Source organism: Equus quagga, chromosome 11 (genome assembly GCF_021613505.1).
Source record: "Equus quagga isolate Etosha38 chromosome 11, UCLA_HA_Equagga_1.0, whole genome shotgun sequence".
NCBI classification, from domain to species: domain Eukaryota; kingdom Metazoa; phylum Chordata; class Mammalia; order Perissodactyla; family Equidae; genus Equus; species Equus quagga.
The window spans coordinates 86,852,546-86,877,225 of NC_060277.1; the positions used below are offsets into that span (position 1 = coordinate 86,852,546).

General features: G+C 36.5%; 1 protein-coding gene across 2 annotated transcripts in view; it reads right to left on the reverse strand.

Moving 5' to 3' along the window:
* STXBP4 (syntaxin binding protein 4) overlaps window positions 1-24,680 on the reverse strand; it is a 163,715-nt gene that overhangs the window by 39,427 nt on the left and 99,608 nt on the right. For both annotated transcript variants that reach the window (XM_046675298.1, XM_046675297.1), the window contains one exon: window positions 22,788-22,921. In XM_046675298.1, coding sequence (XP_046531254.1) covers window positions 22,788-22,921 — 134 coding nt within the window. The remainder of the gene's footprint in view (window positions 1-22,787; window positions 22,922-24,680) is intronic.

A 24,680-nucleotide genomic window follows, 5' to 3' on the forward strand; every position in this document is an offset into this window, starting at 1 on the left:
TGATGCGGTCTTGTACCAGAGCATCCAGTGGGTTGTAGTTCAACCCTCAAGTAATCCCTTGACCTCTCCTTACTGCATAAAATGCTCAATGCTCTGCAGCAGCCATACAGAAGGGATTTCAGAAGTTCCATTTTCATCCACTATATCTACAAGTCTTTTGTGATTTCTCCAGGCTCTGTAGTCATGTGGAAACCCAGGACTTCACATTTTTAATAGGTCTAATTGTCCAAGGTTCTTGCTCATAATTGAGCCAAAATCTGCCTTCCTGTTGTTTGTATCTCATGGCCCAAACACTTAACTTCTGATTGTATATACAGTAATCATCTTTCAAAGCATTGTACTGGCACTGAAGCTGCATCCTAAGCAACATACAAATAATGGTACGGCACATAACTATTTATAGGTAGTGACCATGAACACTGTATTTGGTTATCAGACATTTGTGTGCACATGCAAAAAACTGTATTTAAAGCCCAATAAATCAAATCTACTTTAAGAATCTAATTTATAAACCCTGGGAATCTTAAACTTCATTTCCCCCCACGGGATGACTGTCTTCTACTATACTCTATTTTATGACCTACCCACGTTAATCATTTGCCATCCCACATTGATCACTGATAATCTGACTATTAAATATGGAATTTTAATTTGAAAATACTATTATTGATAAAAAAGTAAATGCCTGCAGCTAAATTTATAGAAGAGTAAGAACTGATATTTAACATGTAGCAGTACTAAAAATCATTCTTTTTCATGTCAAGTATCTTGGATAGGTCTGAAAACAATTGGAAAGAGAATTTCAGAAAATAAGAAAAATCCTTTTAATTTATAATATTTTCTACTTGAGAAGTATGCTTTAGTAAACTTAACTGTGGTTATGATGAAGAATAAAAGTGAGATTCTAATGTTGTTTTGATTTGATGAGTAATCAAACATTCTTAAAAGTTATCAGTATGATTAAAGCAAAGAAATACAAAGGTTAGGTGCAGAAACACAAATATACATATGCTTAAAAATGCAAAATAGCCAAAGACTCATTTTCCTTGTTTGACATCAAAACCATGAAAGAAAAGGAATAAACTTATACTGTAAGATTCCATTCGTTCAGTGATAATTTGTTAATACACTTTGGTAATGAACATAGGCTGAGTTAAAGTTTATCTCTGTATCACTTGACATATGGTAGAACTGGATACAAAGATACTTGGCTACAGTAGAAGATTAACCATCAGTTAAGGTTTCATATATACAGAGATATATTTTTATTTTATATACTTAAATTTATATATTTTATTTTAAATCAAAACATATAAATATATATCCATTTGCCAGTCTTTATTAGGTCAATGTCTCGTTTGTTGATTAGTCCTCTGATTAGGGTTCTGTATTGTTCTTTTTGCAGAAACCACACTCAAAATGCATCAGCTATCATTTCCAGTTTCGGTTTCTTTAAAGTAGATTGAGAATTAAGAACAGTTATAAAACAATCCAAGAGCAGAATTCTCCTAGACGTTCATGATTTTCCCTCAATCTTTTACAGATGTCTCCCTCACATCTAATCAGTAGCATTATTAGCTCAAGTTTATCAAATCTCTCTAAAATATTCAACTTAGTTTTTGTAAAAACAACTTTTTCTTTCCACATTCATATTCATCAAATTACAAATTACACAACTAATTTACAGTAGCAAGTAACACTGGCGTTAACTGTTTTGGAAACAAACACAACCAACTGTGATACGCATGTTAGCTGGCAGCAGCTTAAGTTCACGGTACTAGAGGGAGGCCTGTTGGATGGCAGCAGACAGTACTCTGAGCATCAGAATGCTTTACAGAGAGAATGGAGTCAGTTGGTTAACCTGGTCAAGACAGTCTCTACTGTTTGGAGAAAATGGTTCTAAAAAATACATATATAATATTAATGACTATGGAGTCCTTTATAATTTGCCAAAAATAATTTTAAAAAATTTTACCATCTACCAGGACAATTACTTAACTATTCAAAAGCATATGCTTCTAAAACTATTCAGTTTTTCTTGGTTTCCACAATACTACACTTGCCTTATTTTCCATCTGTTTTTCTGACCACTCCCTTTTAGTCTAGTTTCTTCTTTCCCTACAGACCTTGGATCCCCTTCTTTTCTCTACTTATATTCTTATCCTAGGTGATCTCACGACTTTCATTAGCTTTAAAAACCCTATCTCTGCTGATGACTCTCAAATTTGGCCAGCCCAGCCCTTTCTTCTGACTCCAGGCTAGTATAAGCAACTTCCCAATAACATCTTCACTTAGATATTTCACAGGAAAATTATACTTAATTTTTCCAAAATTAAGTTTAGATTTATTTCTCAAAAGCTGATCCTCCCTGAAATCTTCCCCATCTCACTAAATGAATCTGTTCTGGCCTCCTTTCATATCTTGGAGTAGGCAGCTCTTTGCCTCAGCCTGGAATGCTCTCTCCTTAGCTCATTAGATGGTTGGCGCCTAGTCATCCTTCAAGTCTCAACTTAATCTTACCATGCAAACAGACCATCCTTGTCTTCCCTCCATTTCTATCAGAGCAACATGTGCACTACAGCCATAGGACTTTCTCAGTCTGAAACTACATGGTTATTGGCTTTCCTGTTTGTTTTTTCCCCCCAACTAAACCATAAGCTCTACAAGGGCAGAGATCATGTTGCCCCATTCATCCCTGTCTACGACGAACCTAGTGAAATGCTGACATATAGGAAGCCCTTGAAAAGGTTTGCTGAATAAATAAATAGCACTTTATTACTGTTCTTTAGCATACACAATTGGTAAGTATATAATTAAACTTAAAAAAAAAGTCCAATTACTCCCCACCCAGTGCATCTCCCAGAAGGCCATGTCTCTTTTATTCCCCTACTCCGTACGTACTGTCTGACACATAGTAGGTACTAATCCGTATTTGCTGAAGAAAGGAAGAGAGGGAAGGAAGGAACGATGTGATGATACGGCTGAGGGAGAGAACAGACCCTAAAGGAGAATGCTTTACAGTAACGCTCCAAGACTATGATAACAATTCAAAGACAAGCTAAAAACATGCAATTGATCATTCAGTTGTTCTGCCCACACATAACGTAAATATCTGTACATTTGAAAACAGGTACATGAGTCAGTATTTCACTCATAATACAGATGTTTTACGTTATTTAGATACAGCTAAAACTATCACTTTATTTTCTGATTAGTGCAGCCAATTTGGATGGACCTATGTTTCTTTAAAATACAGGAAATTCTTAAATGAGTGTTGTGCTATTTAGTCAAGGCCAGAGTGTTGGGAAACATTGACCATGTGATGCAAGTTCAGTGAAATAACCTGGAATTTGTCCAATTTCCTAACAGCAACATTACAGCATGATGGTCCTTGGTCATCAAAATCTGAATGGGCTACAAAGAGAAAATTTCACAATTAGTCTTTTTTTTTTTTTTTTTTTTTGAGAAAGATTAGCCCTGAGCTAACTACTGCCTGTCCTCCTCTTTTTGCTGAGGAAGCCTGGCCCTGAGCTAACATCCATGCCCATCTTCCTCTACTTTATATGTGGGACACCTACCACAGCATGGCTTGCCAAGCGGTACCATGTCCGCACCCGGGATCCGAACCAGCGAACCCCGGGCTGCTGAGAAGTGGAACATGCGAACTCAACCGCTGCGCCACCGGGCAGCCCCCACAATTAGTCTTTTTTATACTAAGGGCTGAGCCAAGAGGAAAGGTTATAGCATGGCTGACATCTGCCATATCACTTGACATACGGCCGAACTGAATGGCTGTTTGCTTTCCAGAATGTAAATAATAATAATAAAAAAAAGAATGAGATTATAATAGTAGGTTGTAATAACAGGAAAGACTCTCTGAATAGATCAACAAATATTTGTTTAGTACAATATCAAATTAAAGAGTCACGGTTTCTGCCTATCAAGAATTCCAAGATTACATCAGACAGAAATAAGAAATCTCTTTATGCATACAAAAAGGCATATTATTTTTTAAAAAACTTGAATGAATCTTTAAATATTTACCTCCTGAGGAATCTCCCTCAGAAAGATTCTTAATTATACTTAGCTTATTAGCTTATCTGCATTATAATAGCATGATGTGATTGTTTTTCAATAATAAAAAGTTTTGATTAAAAACTTTACACAGGTAGGGACTGCACGTAGCTGACTCATATTTTATTATTAGCGGTAGGTGTGCAGAGAGGGAATACACTGGTTTTATACAGGAAATACTACAGAGATTTGAAATCTAGGTCACATAACAGCACTGCTATCACAGAAGAGCACAGAGGCCCAATGTTTTTTTGCCTTTCGTTCAAATAAGAAAATGATGTTTAAACAAAAGTTAACAATTAACTGCTTTGTAATTACATTTGGTTAACCTACATGATAATTAGTTATAACCATAATTATCCTTTTTGACTTCTTCACAGTCTTAACGTGTTACCTTCATATTCAAGAAGTTTACATTCAGGGTGCACCGACAGCAACCATTAGACAGAAAGCCAGATAATAAAATGTGTGCTTCCGTGAAAGCTTTTATCTGGAAATCTCAAAACTGTTTTAAACACCAATTAAGTTTCTGTAGCATCATAAGGCAGCAGAGTTAAGATGGGGAGACCTGGCTTGTCACGTGCAAGTCGACAACTAAACAAAAAAGAGAGCACACTTGCTGTCCTGTGTGTTCCAACAGATCTGCAGGCCTTCACAGTTCTCTGAATGTGATACTATGGTCAACACATATCTGTGTGCTTGCATTTAGACATTAATGGTCTTTGGAAATAATACAAACACCGCAAAACACTTTGACAAGAAAATATTTAAGCTATATTCTCAAATGCAAACATACTCCACAGCAACGTTTCCAGTGTATTTGTCAGGTCTCTGGGCAATGGCAATATCTCCTTTGAGCATTTAAAAAAATATGTTTATAAATGTGTATGTTTCATTAACCTTTTTAGTTCTTGAGACACGAGCAAGTAGCTCAGATGTTTTAGTTTAAATACAAAAATCAAGGTATTATTTCCTGGAGTCTGTCTTTACTCCTATATTTGACTACCAAGACTAACACAGTGATAGAAACTAAACTAAACTGAACCCTTTGTCAACAATTCAGAAAAGAACTGAAGAAGTCTTACTCTGTCATTTCCCACCACGGTTAAACCTAGCACATGAGTCATTTCTGATTAGTCAATTTAGTTCAGCTTTGACTCCTGAATTATAAATTTAAAAAATAATCCTAGGTGCTGGAAGACAGCATCTACATCCTCACTAATGTTCTTATGACATAGGTCTGCTTCCCTTTGCAATTGCTTTACAACTCTGAACTTCAGATTCACCAATGGCAGAACTCTGCTGAGGAATTACTATTATAAACCGTGATTGGGCTAGAGATTCAAATATTCTAGTAAACAGCTTATATTAAAATAATTGTATTATTAGATTTCATTAAAGAAAAAACAAACAATGGTTTCTCCAGTAGAATAGAAAAGAAGTTGCAGTTAAAAATTCAGAAAACATATGAACAAAATTTGTTCTTTGCTTTGGGAAGAAGTACATAATTAGTCGCTCTTTAAAAGAAAACTTCAAAATGATGAGCTGAGGCCACACAAATGTGACCTTCTGCTCAGTCAACTCCTAACAAATGAAAACACACAGAGAACTATGAAATTGATAGCTCTGTTAGATGAAGAACATCCAAGCTTTTTGTTGTTCAAATGTCTACGAAGTCATATGACATATATTTTTCTTATCTTCACATTAGAAAAAAGAGCTAGATGATTTAAGAACTATGTTTAATGTACTGCATTTATATTTTTAAAAGGAGCCAATGTGTTTCCTAAAGAAGTCTTTGAAGGTTGATTTACTGCAAGATACTTAGAAAAACCTACAGCAGTCTGTTTCCTTAAGTTAATGTCAATTCACCATCTTCTCAAGCACTAAAACAATAGCATTTTGCTGTTTGTAAAAACTCTCCAACTCAAAGCATAGCAATGTACTTGTCAGTACCTTAGCAATAAAGACAAATGCACCCTGGGATTACAACCTACATTACACTCCCAGGACAGAGCAAAGATGTTTTCAACAAAGGCTAAAGTTAACAAAACTTTGCTCACAAAGAAAGAATATTATAGATACTTCAACTATTTTTTTTCTGAGCCCCAAATCAGGGGAGTAATTGAAAGGATGCCAAAGCACTCGAAATCAAGGTTGGCTCTGGGAAATATAACTATGATTGTCACACACATAGGACCCATTGAGTTTGATGGGGAGAACTCAGTGCTTAGTTTTGTTTTCAATCATGAAGCCAGGAGAGAGGTGTTGCATCTTTTATGGCCATGTTTTGCCTTAATGCTATTTGACCAATTATTTTAATCAAGAGGAAAACCAGGCCATTTTTCTTAATCTCCTCTTTCTTCAAAGATACTTAAATTCTAATCTTTTCCTGAAGTAAACAAAAGAAGAAACCGTTTTCCCTTGGGTTTTCTATTACTTAAATAGTTCACATTTGGCCTCGTCTTAGAAACATTTCTGTCACAATAGTCTGCACATAGCACACACAGTTGTGATGTGGTGTCCTAAGGGACATTTTACTGTTAACAGCCCATCCAGTCATTTGACTATCATTGTATGGTTAATGGCTTTTTAGGATAATAACTCTGACACAGACAATCAAATGCTTTAATTAGTTTATTATCCTTTTTTTATTTCAGAACAGATCCAGGCCATATTTGACTTTAATGTGAGGGCACAGCACAATGCAACTTTAAGGCTGTTACAGACAAATATAATCCTCAACTGGGTTCCTCAGTTTCTCATTTTAGCTCAGTCTCCAGGAGTAGAGGTGGCTCTTAATCTAGATTTTATTTGTAAACAACATTTCCATATCAAGACAAATGACTAAAGTACAGAATATCAAGAGAAGGATAGATAAAATGACAAAAGGGATGAGCAGTTTTCCAAATGAGTGCCAAAGGAGGGGAAAATAGAACAAGTAAGATTGGAAAGGTGGAAAGAATGTGAAATCAACTCTGTTTTGCATACCAGATATTAAACAAATAGGCTTACGAAAGAATTAGTTGTTCCTACATTTTACAGCTGAAGAGACTGAGGCACAGAGAGGTTATGAAACTCATCAAGATCATGCTGCTCACCAACTCAACAGCAACAAAAACAAACAACCTGATCAAAAAATGGGCAGAGGATATGAACATTTTTCCAAAGAAGATATACAGATGGCCAACAGGCACATGAAAAGATATTCAACATCACCAATTATTAGGGAAAAGCAAATCAAAACTACAATGAGATATCACTTTACACCTGTCAGATTGGCTATTATTAACAAGACAAAAAATAACAAATGTTGGAAAGGATGTGGAGAAAAGGGAACCCTTATACACTGCTGGTGGGAATGGAAACTGGTGCAGCCACTATGGAAAACAGCATGGAGATTTCTCAAAATATTAAAAATAGAAATACCATATGATCCAGCTATCCCACTACTGGGTATTTATCCAAAGAACTTGAAATCAACAATACAAAGAGACTTATGCACCCCTGTGTTCATCACAGCATTATTCACAATAGTCAAGACACGGAAGCAACCCAAGTACCCATCAACTGAGGAATGGGTAAAGAAGATGGACACACAATGGAATACTACTCAGCCATAAAAAGGCAAAATCATCCCATCTGCAACAATATGGATGGACCTTGAGGGTATTATGTTAAGTGAAATAAGTCAGACAGAGAAAGACAAACACTGTATGATTTCACTCATATGTGGAAGATAGACAAATACATGGACAAAGAGAACAGTTAGTGGTTACCAGATGGGAAGGGGGTTGGGGGTGGGCTTAGGGGTTAAGGGGCACAAATATATGGTGATGGATAAAACTTGGTGTTGATGGACTATTGGTGGTGAGCACAGTGCAGTCTATATGGAAACTGATAAATAATAATACATACTTGAAATTATACAATATAAAGCCATTATAACCTCAATAAAATAAGTGGGAAAAAAAAAGATCATGTTGCTCGTAAGAGGCAGAGGTGGGATTTGAACCCAGGCAATCTGGTTCTCGAGCCCATGCTGTTAGCCACTATACTCCTTCTCCCATTATGTAAAAATAACACAAAAGTGTTAGAAGTTTAAAAAAAGCTGAAAGTAATCAGGCTAAAATGTAAACAGTGATTGCTGCTTGGTCGTGGATTATGAGCAATTTTTTCTGCTTATTCATTCTTTTCAGATCTTTTTCAAACTAACAAAAACAAAGCTCAACATATTTTTATGTCAGCAGACAATATAATAAAAATATTGCTGTCCTAACCAACATTTTCCCTCTTAGCACTTCTCAATTTAGACAAATTCTGCACACACTTAAATGACACTTTGTTGGCAGCTATCAGAGCACACTGCATCCCTCAGGAGAAAGTCACAGAAACTTGGCTATAGGGAGGAATTTGTTCAAATTAAGGAATTTCTAACACATGTTGTAGGATCAGTAGAGATTCAGTTCAATTTCCTATACCTTTTTTCCTTAATCCTCTACCTTTTAAACTACAGAGTTACATAACTGATATTTATAAAATGACCAAGAGGTCCTAAGAGATATTGAAATGCCTTACGAATCACAGAAGAAAGATTAAACTGACATTCAAGACAGTGTCAGTGTAAAATGTCTTTCTGTCCTCACCAATTTACTGAAGCTTTTCTTAAAGGTCACAAATGCTTACAACCACAACCAATCCATTTCTCACATCTTGTCTCTTGTTATCAGCATTTAGCACTGCTTACCACACCTTCCTTTAAATTCTCTTCTCCTTGGTTTTTTTTACCTCCCCATAATCTACTCTTCATTTCTACTCCTATCATCCTGACTGCTCCCCATCTGGCCTCTCTTCCTCCTCGGACCTGTTCCTCAAGGACTTTTCCTTCTTCTCCTGGTATAGTCTTTCTCTGTAATATTAGGGCTTCGACTATCAGAAGCACCAGAATAATCCCCTAAACAACATCTCCAATCCTGACCTCTCTCCCAATCCCCCTCTAGATGTCTATCAGCATTTCTAATGTCTAATACAAAACTTGTCTTTCTTCTCTCCCCAAATGGTTTTCCCTTCTGAGTTACTTGTTACTTTCCATGGTTCTACTACCCTCTAATAATCCAGGCTTGAAAATTCACTGTCGTTTTCACTTCTCTTCTTGTTTCCCTCTTCAATTCTTGTTTAGTCCTACAAAATCTACCTCTGTGATCTAATTCATTTAGTTATCCAGTTAACACATATTGAATAACTGCTGTAGTAGATTCGGGGGCTACAGTGGTGAACACGACAAGTGAGGCCCCTGCCTTCCTGGAGTTTATATTCTAGTGGGCAGACACAATTTCAGGTGGCAATCAGTGCTATTAGAAAAACAAACAGGAGTAGAGGGATAGTGAGTGATGGGTAGTGATGATGGGGGCTACTATGTTAGAGAGTGTGGCCAGGAAAAGACACTTTCAAAAGATGGCATTAGAACACAGACCTGTATGGAGTGAGTGAGTCTTGTGAAGATCTGAAGGAAGACCACTCTAGTGAGGTGGAACAGCAAGTGCAAAGGCACAGGGGTGGAAGGAGCTTGGTATGTTTGAAGAACTACAAAAAGACCAATGTGGCTGGTGTGTAAGCCGGGGAAGAGCAGGGATAGACAATGAGATGAGACAGCTAGTTAGGGCCAGAAACGAAGGACCTGGTAAGCCACAGCAAGGAGTCTGGATCTTATTCTAAGTGTGATGGGAAGTGACTGAAGAGCTTTGACTTGAGGAGTGATGTGGTCTGATCTATGTATTAAAGACCACTAGAGTATACTATAAGAAAGAAGTAATATAACACCTGTTAAATTTTTAAAAATTAACCACATTCTTAGGCAAAACACATGGCCGCTGAGCCAATTTTTAAAATGAAGGTTTCAATTTAACAGGTATGTAACTTCCTAATTCATAAATAATGATATTATGAGTTGAAATACTTTCACTTCCTTAGTTGAGATTAAAACAATGCCATGTTTCTGAAGTGGACAGTAACAGCAATGGAGCATATATTTTTGCCCATTTTCTACTGAAATGTTACATAAATGAAACCAAATATTTTGGGTATTTTGTCCTCAGTAAGGTCCAACAAGGTAATTAGGAATGAATTAATGAAAGTATTTATAAAGAATTCACAAATTGCTAGTAATGAAGTACAATATACCAGTTATTCAGTATACCAAACGGGAATGAATAATGCTAAAATTATGCTTCCATCAGGGGTCTACAAAGACGGAAGCTGAAAATAAAATGAATAAAAGATAAAGGCATTTCAATTATTATCCGGTTAGAAAAAGTTTTCCTTTTATGTGATGTGAAGATAGAGAAAGGAGACAGAATAAATGAGTCTATTATGTCAGCATCATTTGGAATCAGACAACAAAGCTTTTGGCATCTACCAACACTGACTATGTCTCATATAAAACTAAAGACAACTCTGTAGATTGAGGGGAAAAAAAAGAAAATCATGAAATAATCAGTATTCACATTAGGTTTTTAAGGTTCTTTTTATTTACAAAAAGCAATTCACTCATCTCTGTATTCTCAGGGTTCATTCATTTGCTTCCCTGTACACAAATAAATATCATGCTTGCCTTTTCATTCCCAAAAGTCTAAGAAGGAAAAGTACCACAGTAAGGAAGGGTGACTTTCCTTCTTTCTTATTGGGTCTATGGGTGAGGTAACTTAAGAAATTCATTCATCAAACAGTCATTGAGCATCAACTAAGTGTCAAACAGTATGATAGGTACTGGGAATGTTAAGCTGAATGAGACAATATCACATGGTGAGGAGGGACAGCTGCTTCTCTAGGAAGATTCACGACAGCATTTGTAACATAACAGCAACTATCAGCTTCTGGAGGCTGGTGTCTTAATTAAACTTGTAGAGGAATATCCTTCTATTTCCCTCAAACTTTCTTTGAATGGATAAAAAAGTCAAAGAAATGGGGAGACAGAAACAAGTCCTCGCATGGGGAGCATGAATGTTGATTCAAAGTTCTACGAAATGTAACTTGTGTCTTTTTCTCCAATAGAAGGGAATTCTTTATTCCAGGGAAAATTCTAGCCTTGCCACTGTGAAGGTTATTTTCTTAACTGAGAAGAGAGAGGCAAATGGCAGTAGTTCATGATATTAATTTTCTATTGCTGTGTAACATAGTACCACACACTTGGCAGCTTAACATAACACATACTTGTTTTATTATCTCACAATTTCTATGGGTCAACAATCTGGGCAAAGCTTAGCTGAGTTCTCTGCTTAGGACTCATGTGAGTCTCATCCGAGGCTGTGGTCTCATCTGAGACTTGACTGGGGAAGGTTTGCTATTGCCAACAGAATTCAATACCTTGTGGTTATCAGACTGAAGGCTTCAGTTTCCCTGACTGTTGGCCCGAGGCTGCCCTCAGCTTCTTGCCAAGTGGGTCTCCCAACATAGCAGCTCACCTCTTTGAAGCCCAGAAGCAGTGAGAGACTCCAGCAAAATTGGTACTAAAATCTTATGCAATGTTGTCATATACATCCTGTCACCTTTGCTGTGTTCTATCAGCTACAAGTAAATCACAGGTCCTGCACATACTTGAGGGGAGGGGATCACGCAAAGGAATGGACACCAGGAAGCAGGGATCACGGAGATCCCCCAAAGAGTCTGTCCACCACATTACTTAAGACTTTACCCCTGTATATTAATTTAATATACCAAATCTTCTTTCTCTTCATTAATGCTTCAAATATAGCTCTTCTCATCTTTAATCTTTTTAAAAACTTAAGTTAATCCTGGCTTTAATATTCCTGCCACTATTCTTAAGAGTTCTCGTTAGTTCTAGGCTGTTTCTTTGTCCAGCTTTTGTATAGTGTTTGAGGGTCTAAGCTCATCAAGGAGCTCTGTGAAGCTTCCCCTGACTTATTTGTATATCTCTACCTTGTCTTTCCTACTGAGACTGTAAGTAATTGTACATAGTAGAGTTCATCTTTTGGGATTTCTTACCCCACAAGCCACATTCCTATCCGTGGTCTCTAGACATGAGAACAAACCCATTTTACCCAACTCTAAAATAAAACAAAACAATATAAAAAAAGACAAAGCTGCTTTCATGGAATCTGTGGTATATGTCCAGATGTGTACATAATTAAACAATCACATCCTCTTTAGATTCTTTCGGTAGAACTACAATTCCAGCAGATGTTACAATAGGTGAAATGCTTCACTATTATAACAGCTTGGCACACACTAGTTAATGACCTACTTTCAGAAAGCAACATTCATATTCTTTTTCTGCCTGGGCCATTTGAGGTCCACTCTTGGAGATTTACTTTTCTTTCTTTCTTTCTTTATCTTTAATGCTGTTGATGGTGCATCACCCTCACTCCCATTCACGGCTTTCTGCACAGGAAACTGCCTGTAGTCTTACTCCCCTTCTATCAGATCTGTTGCTTTCAGAAAAGATGTGGCCATTCATGGAAATACTTTTTTTCAGAAAGTTGCAGCTTATGGTGCGTGCTACCCCACCTAGGGTCTATATGTATGAGAAAGAAGAGTTAATTCTGTTCTTCCTCAAGTCTCACTACCTCATGACAGAGCTTCAGCTGCTCACTTTCTACTACAGGGACATCCTCAACACTATCAGAGCTAGTCTCTCTTCTTAGTGTCTGATATATAGGTACTCAACAAATATTGGTGGAAAGAATTGACTATTTGACATCTATTTGTACATACAAATGGGTATTTCTGTTTAGTAGATTCAGGCATATGAATGGGTATTTATTTTTGTATAATAGATTCCTAGAAGTGAAACTGAAGGGTCAAAGAAAATGTACATTTTAGATTCCTAGAGACAAAGACAGACTCGCCAAAAGAGCTGAATTGAGGAACATCGATCAACAGTTTACGAGTGTGCTGCTTTCCTCACATATTTACTCACACGGTAGATTGAGAGTCACTGCTACGGCCCTCTGGTGAATAAAATGGTGCCTCATTATTTTTTAGGTTCACTCCTAAGTAAATGATATTAAAACATATATATGAAACATTTATATATATTAAATGTATTTGTTAAATGGATGCCAGTTAGACATAAATTTCTTTATTACTTTAAACTTTATAACCACGAAATAAATTTGAGTTGACGCTGAATTTCCTATCGAAATTTTAACTGCTACTTTAAAGAGTGAAATGTTACTTTGTAATTGTTTTCAGGGTTTTAGCACATGGCTTCTTACATGTTCTCAGTGGAGTAATTTAATAATGATAGATTATATAAATCTACATTAATAGAAATCTTTCACTGCCTCCCAAGGTTTCCAGCTCTCCAAAAAAAAAAAAAAAAAGAGATGGGGAAGAGAATAGTTTATCATATCAGACTAGGTTGCAAGGACAAAATAATCCTTTTACATAATGAAAATGAACGATGAGGATTATTAACGATGATGATAATGATGATATATATTGAGTGTCTATCAGATATGAGCCACTTTATAAACATTATCTTTAATCAGCTGGCCACTTCAGATACACTACCTTTAATCTTTACAACAACCCTATGAGTGGGTGTTATCTCCATTTTCATAAATAAAGAAAATGAGACTCAGAGAGCTTACAGAACCCCCAAAGCACAAATCTATTATGTGGTAGAGCTGGAATTTGAACCCTGTAGCATATGGTCTTTTCACTATACTATTCTGCCTCTCTACAAGTAAAATATCTATATTTTTGAGAAAGATATTCAGGGTACAAACAACTAATTTTTATGTAAAAACTATAGGCAATTTTGCAATCGTTACTTCATTTTATCCTGTAACGTAATGAGCTATAACACTCATTCTTTCCATTTTATAAATGGAGCAAAAGTGAGGTTGAGGAATTTACCTTAGGTTTAAAGATCTTGTCTAAGAAGCAGGTTTTCTCACCCCTAATGCTCTTTCTATCTACTCTGACTTTAACTTTCATTAGCTGATGGGGGTTATTATAAAAGAATTGAAAAACACTAACAGCATTGTGTAGTTTGGGGCCTACATCATTTTTAATCTAATTGATAATGTTGGTTGGATAAGTTCATAAGGTCACAAATTTTTGAAAAATATTAAAGATTCAGTTCTTGGTTCCACATCCTCAGTTTTAAGGTCTTTACCTAGGCACGTTTATTATTCCTTCTTTATGCACAATTTTTTTTTTTAAGATTGGTGCCTGAGCTAACAGCTGTTGCCAATCTTCTTTTTGTTTTTCTTCTTCTTCTCCCCAAAGCCCCCCACTACATAGCTGTATATTGTAGTTGTACGTCCTTCTGGTTTTGCCATGTGAGACGCTGCCTCAGCATGGCTGGATGAGCAGTGCCACGTCCATGCCCAGGATCGGAATGGGTGAAACCCTGGGCTGAGGAAGTGGAGCCTGTGAACTTAACCACTCAGCCACGGGGCAGGCCTCTAGGTACTATTTTGTAAATGATTTCAAAGACAGCTTTTATTTCTTACTGTGAGGTTTCTAAGATGCTTACAAATTCTTTTACTTTTAAAAGACACTTTAAATTTGAGAAGCAACAAATGTTCACTCCAAAAAAAACCCCCAAACAATACAGAGGTTTTCAATTAAAAAACAGATACTCTCCCAATCTGACCTCCTAAGAAAACCAACATATCAGTGAGTTAGGTATCCTTCTATACCTGCCTGAAAGCTATCAAAGCTGTTTGAACCAATGCAATCTGTTGCTTGATTCTGAATGTTTGTAAGGCATGAAAATTAGTTAAGATGAGGTAAGGTTTCGCAATGATTCTAATTAAAATAATAAATGAACTCTAAAACATAATCTTATATGAAGTACTTTCATACTAATTCACTTAAACCTTGAAACAAACTATGAAGATTGTATCCCCACTTTAGAGACAGGAAGCCAAAACTCCAAAAGGTCATCATATATCGAATCTAAGATACCACTGAGTATAAGACACTCCACCATTTAATATGCTCCAAAGAGGAAAAAACCTGCCAATTCGGTTGTGACACAACGACTTAACTATACCCCTCTGAGACTCCTGGGACTCAATATCAGAAGACCCGAATTAGGGTTCTGGCACTGTCCTTTCCAAGCATATGACTTAAATAAACCATTTAAATTCTCTGAGCCTTGATCAATTCCTATCTTTTAAATTAGAAATAATGCCTATCTCACAGCATTGGTGTGAGGACATGATGTAAAATAGTACTTTTAAACTGTAAAACTGATATAAATTAAAACCTTCTATATCAATGGCATTATTATTTTTAAAGAGATTATCTGTAATCATAATATTAATATTCTGTTGTTGAAGGCAGGAACTTCTGGACGTAAATTGCACTATTTTATCCTATTAAATAATTTGAAAGCTGTTACTGCGCACCGCTGCTACTGCTGCTGTCTTTTCTGAGGTGAGTTGTTAAGACTTTGTCCTCATATGAACTCCAGGGAACACCTATTCCATGAACCCAAAAAAATGCATTTGGTTTGGATGAGGACATCTTCAGGCCGTGAGGGAAAATATTTCTTTCTGGCATCATTTACATTTTGCTTGTCCAGTTATAGGATTGAAACATGAACTACACTTTAGACATTCTATTATTATAGTTAGCTCTAACTATGAAAGGAATCGGAGTTTCATTTTTTGGAAGACAGATAATTTACTCTGCTTTCTTGTCAATGCTTTCTGTAAGTTTTGAAGCAGTCCTTGTATTTTTTCTGCCTTTGTGTGGGAAATCATTTTATGTTATAGGGTGTTCACCATGTTACTACTGAGGTACATAGGCTTTTACTTGATTAAATCTTAGATATTGTGCATCCTGCAATTCCCTCGACAACTATATTCCTGCCTTGTGGGAGAAATCAAGTCTTGCTTGTCTAGCCATGCCTTCATACCTTACGGCTATTGGCAGTGTATGTGATTAAGGCATATATCTGAAATATCTTCCTGGAAACGCTCTTCTATGAAAACGCATACCATGGGGTAGATGTGGGATTCAGTCACACTAGATGTTTGTTTGTGTCCACTAAATACTGGAAACACAGTGGCCTCCTGACTTTCATGACTGACCAAGTGTATTATGTTTGCTTCCTATGTATTAATAGAGAATAGTAGATGGTTCCTGTAGATTTGGTATTATTAAATAATTTCAGTACTTTAATTCTCAGGAATTTTTTTAATGAAAAAGGCAAATACCCAGCAGTTAATTAATGTGCAGAAAGAGCCACAGAGACACATGAGGTAGCCTAAGATCCAAGATGACAACAGATAATCGCTTTGTGCTTCTGGACTTTCAGTTACTCATTGACCCAATATGCACACAATATCAAGTTTAAACATTAATACCGAATTTCAGGTATTCCAAAAAGTTATTATACATACTGATGAATTGCTAATCTCTTTTTTTAAAATTGAATATTTGTTCCTTGCTACTCCAAACTTGGCCCAAGCTACAAGCAGCTCCCATGTCAATCACTGTAATAGCCAACTAGTCTTCTGCTCTCTTCCCTCTTGCTTCTCTTACAGTCCAGTTTCAAACAACTGCCTGAATAATCTTTTAAAATGTTGATCAGATGGTGTTAACTCCTCCTGCTTAAAACCATCAATGGCTCTAATGACACTCAAAATCCAAACTCCTTAGTACGGTGTTCAAAGCCCTATATGATCTGGGTCCTTTCGACGTCTCTACCCTTCTCTCATGCTACTCTCCTGTTTGCTCACATGTATCAGATACCCAGGCTTTTTTCTGTCCTTCAAATTTATGACAAGATTGTTCCCACCACAGGGCTTTTGTACTTGGCCTGAAAAGCTCTTCCCAAAGATTTTCTCCTGGCTAAATCTTGGCTCAAATGTCACCTCTTCAAAGAGGAGTAGCATTGCCGCTTACTCGCATCCCCTTATACATCATCTGGTTTTATTATATGCCTAGTTTGCACTGTTTGCAATTGTTATTTACTTATTTGCTAACTTGTCTGTCCATCTCTGCCCTTACAATTTACTTAAGCAGCTTGATAATAGGGCTTTGTTTACGCTGTTATAACAGTGCCTAGGTCAGAGTCTGCCCACTGCAGATACTCAATAAACAGTTCATGAAAGAACGAATAAAGCGAAAGGATTACCTTTTCTTAAGTGACATATTTTTCCTTTCACTTTTTTTTTTGGAAATAAAACTGTACCAGGAAAGAAATTACTTATTTTTCTTGAAGCTAATAATAATTTGCCTATTTAAAAGAAAATTAAATAACCCAAGCACAGCTTCTTTTCTAGAAATCACTCAAGATTAAATTTGATATATTTTCTTAATGGAACATTAAGCAGTGACCTACTTTCAATTTGCAACAATACAAGAGAATATGTGAGTTTACCACTTTCCTTGAATGGTAAGACACCACAAATATTTACAGTGGTTATTATCTGGCTTTGAAGAATCAAGTCACTAGAGAACAGGTCCACCTCACAAAGACAGGTGGAATTGTGTCTCAAATGGCATCAGAATCACATAAGTTATCCCCTTATACTTGGAACAGCTTCCCCAGTTCCAGGGGAAGAAACACAGAAATAGAACGATTACCTTACGAGGAAGCAAATACCATAATGCCCATTGTAAATAGTATAGCTGACCTTCACCAAAGACATATGGCTTTTCCTTTGATAAATTCATTTTAGTTAATAAAAATACGCCCTGGGAGACATAAGGAAAACAATGAAGAGAGTTTGAGACCTAGAATAAATACAATGAGAAGATGCTATCCAGTCCGAGTTTGGGATCTAAGAGAAAAATTATGAAGGCCTTCAAATGTCGCAGTGCTGCATTTCCCCTTTTTCTCAGAAAACCCTTCCCAACTGCCTAAAGAACTTCTAATTAGCTTCAGAATGTAAATGCAAAAAACAGCTATTCCTGACATCCTCATTTCAAAAGTTAAAATATTGCCAGTTTCAGACAGGAACTTGTGAATTGAGCAGGAGACTCGAAAACACGAATATATGCAATCAGATAGTCACAACTTGGTAGAGGAAAAGTTCACCCTGATTTTCAATTGACTGAGTAAAAGTCACGTAATTATTCAACCAATTTGTAACAGTTGAACATTCATATTTCTGCTATCCTAAGAAATCCTGTGATGAAAATACTTACATATACATTTATATGCACATCTCTCTCAGTATTTTCTTTACAAAAATACCAACAGGTGGGATTACTGGCTTAAAATATATGACCATTAAACAGTTTTTTTAACTTTCAAAAAAACTTTTCAAATAGATATTTTAAAAGCTCTTGCTATATACTGCAAAATTGATTCCCAAGAATGTTGTGCCAAGTTATATTCCCACCTGTAGTGGATGAGAATATTTACCTTCAACTTTAATTAGCGGCAGGCCCAGATGGCTCCTAAATTTGAGGGATTTTTTTCTAATTCCTAATATATGGGTGACTCAAGAAAGTGTATTCTCTCCAGGAAGATCCCTGCTCCTTGCTTCCTTGGCTCAGGACTCATATGGGCCCTCGTGGGTACAGAAACCTTTATTCCAGCTGCCCATCTCAATCCCATGAAGCTCTGAAGTGTAAGACTCCACTTATCATTATAGTTTTATCCTGTTTTTGGTGCAGGAAGACGTTCCTTTCTTGGTTTTTATCTTTTGAACACACACACACAACTTTAAATGTCATTTCTAAGAGTAGGAACAGAATGGGGAGGTTTGGGCATGAAATCATTCTACCATCTTGATCCCAAAGTCTATTCTGAATCTTGACAGCTATATTTTCTTGTTTTAATACTGTGGACTTCTTCATAATCATATATTTGCATGTTTATGTATATATTTGTTTATAAGACCTTGAATGTAATGTGTGTGTGTACACACAGACACACACACACACATATATATATAATATATATTTCTCTTTACAAAAGCTTGCATGTAGAGCACTCTCTCCTCAGAGTTGGATTTTGACTATTGAAAGCATGTGTGGAGCCCCTAGTTGCCCTGACATTCAACCCAGGTGTCGTGGACTACCCTCTCAAAGCTCAGGCTGGGGGCTGGCCAACGTGCATTTGTGTTACAAGTATGAGGATGATGTAGAGTATGCGCAGAGTGAGAAGCGAGCCAAGACCAGAGGTGGCTGTGTAGAGGCATGTGGCATTTGGTGCAGAAGCCACTGTGCCAGATTCCCTTTACATTTAAAGTTTCCTGTATGCCCCTTTGCATATTAGATCTAAAGTATGTCTATGCAGCCTAACGGATGAAGCCCCACTTGGCCCTCTGCTTGACATAGAACCTGTGTAAACCCTGAGGATTTCAATAAATGCCATAGACTCACCAAGATAAAACATTAAAAAGAGTCCATCTCCTCTCCTAGCCAGTCTTCAACTTTATTCACTACCCCTTCCAATTAGAGTGCATTAAAGGTGCCCTCCTGCCAGGGTTCCCTCCAGTTAGTCCCACAACTGCTATTGTTGTTTAGCGGAGGGTGTAACAAGTTGGCTCTTGGTGCTTTCCTTCCTTCTATGTGTCCTATCTGCCCTATATCAAAAAGTTCTGGGGATTTGCCTGTAACTGCTAGTACCTTTGAAGGTTTTTACCCTATTTTTATATTCATTTATCATTTCCATGAAAATCTTGAAGGAAAGTAGATGCCTGTGTTTATGCTGCCAATTTACCAGGAAGTCAGTAAGTTCTCTTTTTAATTAAAGACCTCGTATGGGATATCTGGCCAGCTACTGTTTTAGTATGCATTTTCTTAAATAGAACTGTCTCTTCCTGCTTTCGTCACAGAATTATTTTGTCAATCTAGGGTCAAACAAAGACTACAGTTGAAAACAAGTAGTTATTTCAAATAAAGATTACACCAAATCATTACAATATTGACCATGTAAATATTGATGGAGATCAATATAAGCACCTCCAGGGGTTCCAATACTGATTGAAAAGTCGATTCTGTCTACATACTGTTTCACTGGAAGTAATGTGACACAACAGACTGAAGTTTCCTCGCAGTTCGCAATAAACAACTGAAAGATAAGATGCTGATTCATACTTTTAGCTACAGTTTCCTGTCATGATTTCATTCTAACTCAAAATCAATAATAACATTAAATATTATATATTAAGAAAAGCTCTCATCTATCATATTTTCAAAGGTATCTAAGTTCAAAGAAGCTTTAGACAATAATTATTTAATACTTACCACTGAGAGAACATAAATTTAAATTAATTACTGTAAAGAATAATAACAACGTAGCACCAGCAGCAGCAGTAGCAGCAGTAACCTCCCTTTATGGAACATCTTGCACTACCAGGTGCTCTGTTAGGTACTTTACATGTATCTCATTGAATCCTCCAATCCTGCCACTTCACATATGATAATCTCCACTTTTCATATGAGGAAACAGGTCCAGAGGTTAAGTAATTTGCCCACTGAAGCTGGATGACTAATCGGGATGCTCTTTGGGGCACCTTTAGGCAACATCGGAGATTCTGAGAAGCCCTTCTCCATGGATTCAAACTGCTCCTCCAGGCTGCCTCTGTGATTCACACACTTCTCCACTGCTAGATGCGTTCTGATGAGGGCTGGATGGCCGTGTCTGCAATGCTGCAAAAAGCATTCATGTTCCCTATGACTCTACATCAGGGGTTCTTAAGTTGGGGTTCATAAACACTCTGAAAAATGGATGCAAAATGTCTATAATTGCACATTTCTGGGAAAAGGGAGATTTCAATGGAGTCCATGAGCTAAAAAAAGGTTCAGAATTGTCTTCTAGATACTCCTCAGAGGCTAGCTTTAAACTATAAGACCCCAGAAATCTTCTTCTCATTTCCGAGGAAATCCCACAATATAACATCCTAGAGTGTACTTACAGTAAGAAGAAAGCGGAGGCAATTACCCAAATAAAAATTTCAAACTGTAACTTGAAACAACCAGAGAGCCATGGCAAAGGAAATGAGGTGGAGGATGCAGCTGAATTATCTACCTCACGGTAGTCATTTTCTGCTTTTCATTACATAAAGAAACAGCTACTGCCTTTTTAAAGAGGAAGAAAAATGAGCTGAGTTTATCTGAATTATCAAACTTAAAAAGATATGTCATATAAAATTATAAAAGTACTGGGAAGATATGCCAACGTTAGCAATTATATTTCCAAATAAAAAGACAACATAGAAACTGTTTGCTAGTTTTAAACAGCAGAGTAGGTATAATCTTGCAACTGATAAAAAGTGCAGATGGAATTTTTCACTTTTCTTCCAAAGAAGTTCTGCTGAATTTCAAATATTTTCTTTGAATAATCATGTTTGACAAATATAAAGGTTAATGTTAGTATGGTAATTAAAATTAACGATGGCTATGTCCACCGGGCTATGTCTGTGCAGGTGTTTCCCTCCACTGCACCCACCCTAACTTCAAAAATGTGATATATAAAATTCTGAGCTTACACATAATACATGAGGAGTGATTATTTTCATCTCTCCTAAGACCCATAGAATTCCCTTACATAAAGAGTTCTTACAGGGCTTTTGAAATATAATTTGATTTTTAAAAATGTAATAGGTTATACAAAATTTAAAAAAAAATACACACTGCAGAAATTGAGCAGATACTATTGGAGGCATGGTTTCCAATCCTCTATAATATAGTTCTCAGTCAAAATTACCCCAGAGGGTCTTTGAATATGCCCTTCTAGAAAGCGAAGCCATTTATTGCCTGGGACTTTACTCAAAACTTATTATTCTGATACTTAGTTAACATAGAATTTTATCTATATTATATTTATATATATTTGATATCTGGTCCCCAGCATAGGGAAGATTAAGAGTGGCAAACTAGAGGGATAGTGGAACGCTAAAGGCCAGCACAAAGACAGCCAGCAGACAGACTGACATCAAGGGAAGACAGAAAAATAAATAAAAAGGGAGTCCAAATCCACGAAGAGGCAAAAGCATCTGGAAGATAGCAGGAGAGAAGGACGGAAATGTCCAACCATTTAAGTTTTCCCCAAGGATCTCCCTGTCTATTGGGATGTTAGAAGTTACTCAGAGCATTCCTCTGCTTCTCTCTCTAGCCCAGTGCTGACTCTAGGGGTGTCCAGTGACAGATCATTCTGTTCCTTAAGAGAGGTACTCTTCTGGCCCTAGCTTAGGAGTAAAGGCCTGAGCCAGTAGCTCTGACGAGTAGGGAACTGGTTCAGCTATTCCTCAGCCCTTTAATTAATTATCCTGCTAACTGCCCGAGAGTCTGTTCCTAGTTTTCCCTGCTTGTGATCCTGGTGATTTTTCCACGGTTCTACTTAACTCACTGTTTCAGCAGTCTTGTCTTTCACCTTTATTGTGTTTTGGGGTCTTTGCTCAGCTGGGCTGTACCTTCAATCTTATTCCATCTGTTGTATATTATTCAAAAATTCCTCAATGTTGACTCCACCCTTCCAGGTTTCCAGTGCTGTTGTGGATTTATTTTTATATTTATTCTTCCATTTCAAAGAGACTTTGGATGGAGGTAGAAGTAAAGATATGTCTTAACCAGCTATCTTCTGTTGGAAGCCATTTTGAGCACATTAAATAAAGCAAATATTCTCCCTTTATATTAACATTTCTATCCTTAGCTATCAATTTTCCTGTAGGTAAACTAAACATTTAACAAAATAAAATTGTCAAACTTGAAATCTTCTTCCGCTAAATGAATTATTTTTTTAAAAAAGTGAAAAAATGCAGAAAACTTACAATCCATGTCAAGTAGGGCACGAACAGATTTAATAAGTTCCTTAGATTCAAGTGCCAGCATGGCTGGGATGTTCCGTCCATTCCTTCCCAAGGGTGTGAGGGAAGTCTGAGAAGCTAACAGAGCTCTTCTTTCACTATGAGAGCAATAAAATAAAGTGGAACTTACTACACAATAAAAAACATCTATCTTTGCTAAATCTGAATTCCTATTAGTTATAAATTTGTATCAACATATTTCTATTTCAGAATATTATAATCTTATAGCCATAAATGAAGTAATTCACACAAAACAATATTTCTGTTTTCCATTCTTTATTATATAATAAATAGGCATATTTTAAAAATTAGGTTGATTTCACATACAAGGAAGAAGAAACAGAAGGAGGGCCTACCTCCTACATTTGTTGGGCTTATTCTGTGAGTGCCTGTATTGTGCTAACATAATGTAGCCTTTTAGTTTTGTAAAAATTCAACTTAAGCATTTAAACATAAATTTATTAAACAGACATTTACAATTCCTTCTAGTGATATGAAATATAAATTCAATATGTACATTTGCCTTTGAAATTATCTCTTAAGCGCTTCCATTTGTTGTCCTTAAGTGTAAAACAGCCTAGAGCATTTACATCACTTTTTAAAAATGCAAATGTCACCTGAAGTGAATGCATTCTGACATAATTAAAAATGCAGGGTTTTACTGCAAAAAACCATCACGCTAAAACTTTTACTTGAAAAGAAATAATTTTATTTTATTTTACTTATTTATTTATTTTTAAGATTGGCACCTGGGCTAACAACTGTTGCCAATCTTTTTTTTTCCTGCTTTGTCTCCCCAACCTGCACCCCCCACCCCCGTACACAGTTGTATATCTTAGTTGCAGGTCCTTCTAGTTATGGGATGTGGGACGCCACCTCAACGTGGCCTGACAAGCGGTGCCATGTCCACGCCCAGGATCCAAACCCTGGGCTGCCGCAGAGGAGTGTGCGAACTTAACCACTCGGCCACGGAGCCGGCCCCGAAAAGAAATAATTTTAAACTGATGACAATACCATCATTACTTAGAACCATCTTCTTAACTCACAAGGAGAAACTAAAGCATCAATTCTCAAACTCAAATACAGAGCCTTTAATCTACGTTGAATGACCAAGGCCAATATCTATTATAGAAGATATACTATATGCAAAAGACTAAACCAAATTTTACTTGTGTTTAACTTTCCAATAGGTGGTGAAAAGCTGCTCATTTTTGCTTTTTAAAGTTTCCCTTTTCCATAAACCAGTTTAAGGCAAGGGCAGGCTCTGGGTTTTAAACAGTCATTTTTAACCTTCATTTTTAATACCAAACCTTTTGAATTATTATTCAAGGTCACAATGAGACCTTGGAGGGTGGGGGTGGGGGACACATCTAACCCACACAAGAGGAGTCTGATTGCTGAGTATTTTAATATACTTACTGAAAATAATCATCATGGAAAATTCACATAATTATCTTACATCATAACAACATGGATAACAACAATGTCAGAGTTCTTCATTAGAAGAAATAAAGTATTACATTAAAATGAGTTTAAAAGTATACTACTATAGATATTCTTCTAAATTAAAAAACGCTATGTGGGAACCTAAAATATAATAAGAATACAATGAATCATCTTCATTTATTAAATTGCTGTTTTCATAGTAAAGTGTAGAGGTTTCCTGTATTTCTGCTAGCATACATTGCTAGAAATAAAAGTACATTGCTAGTGGCAGCTATTAAAAGATGAGGAAAAAAACTACTTTGAAAATGTATAAATAGGAATCTTTCTTTTGTATATCTCTTTTATCATCTACCAAAGTGACCATAAGCTTGCAGTTTGAAATAAATAAATCTCGTTAATATGTCTGTAGCT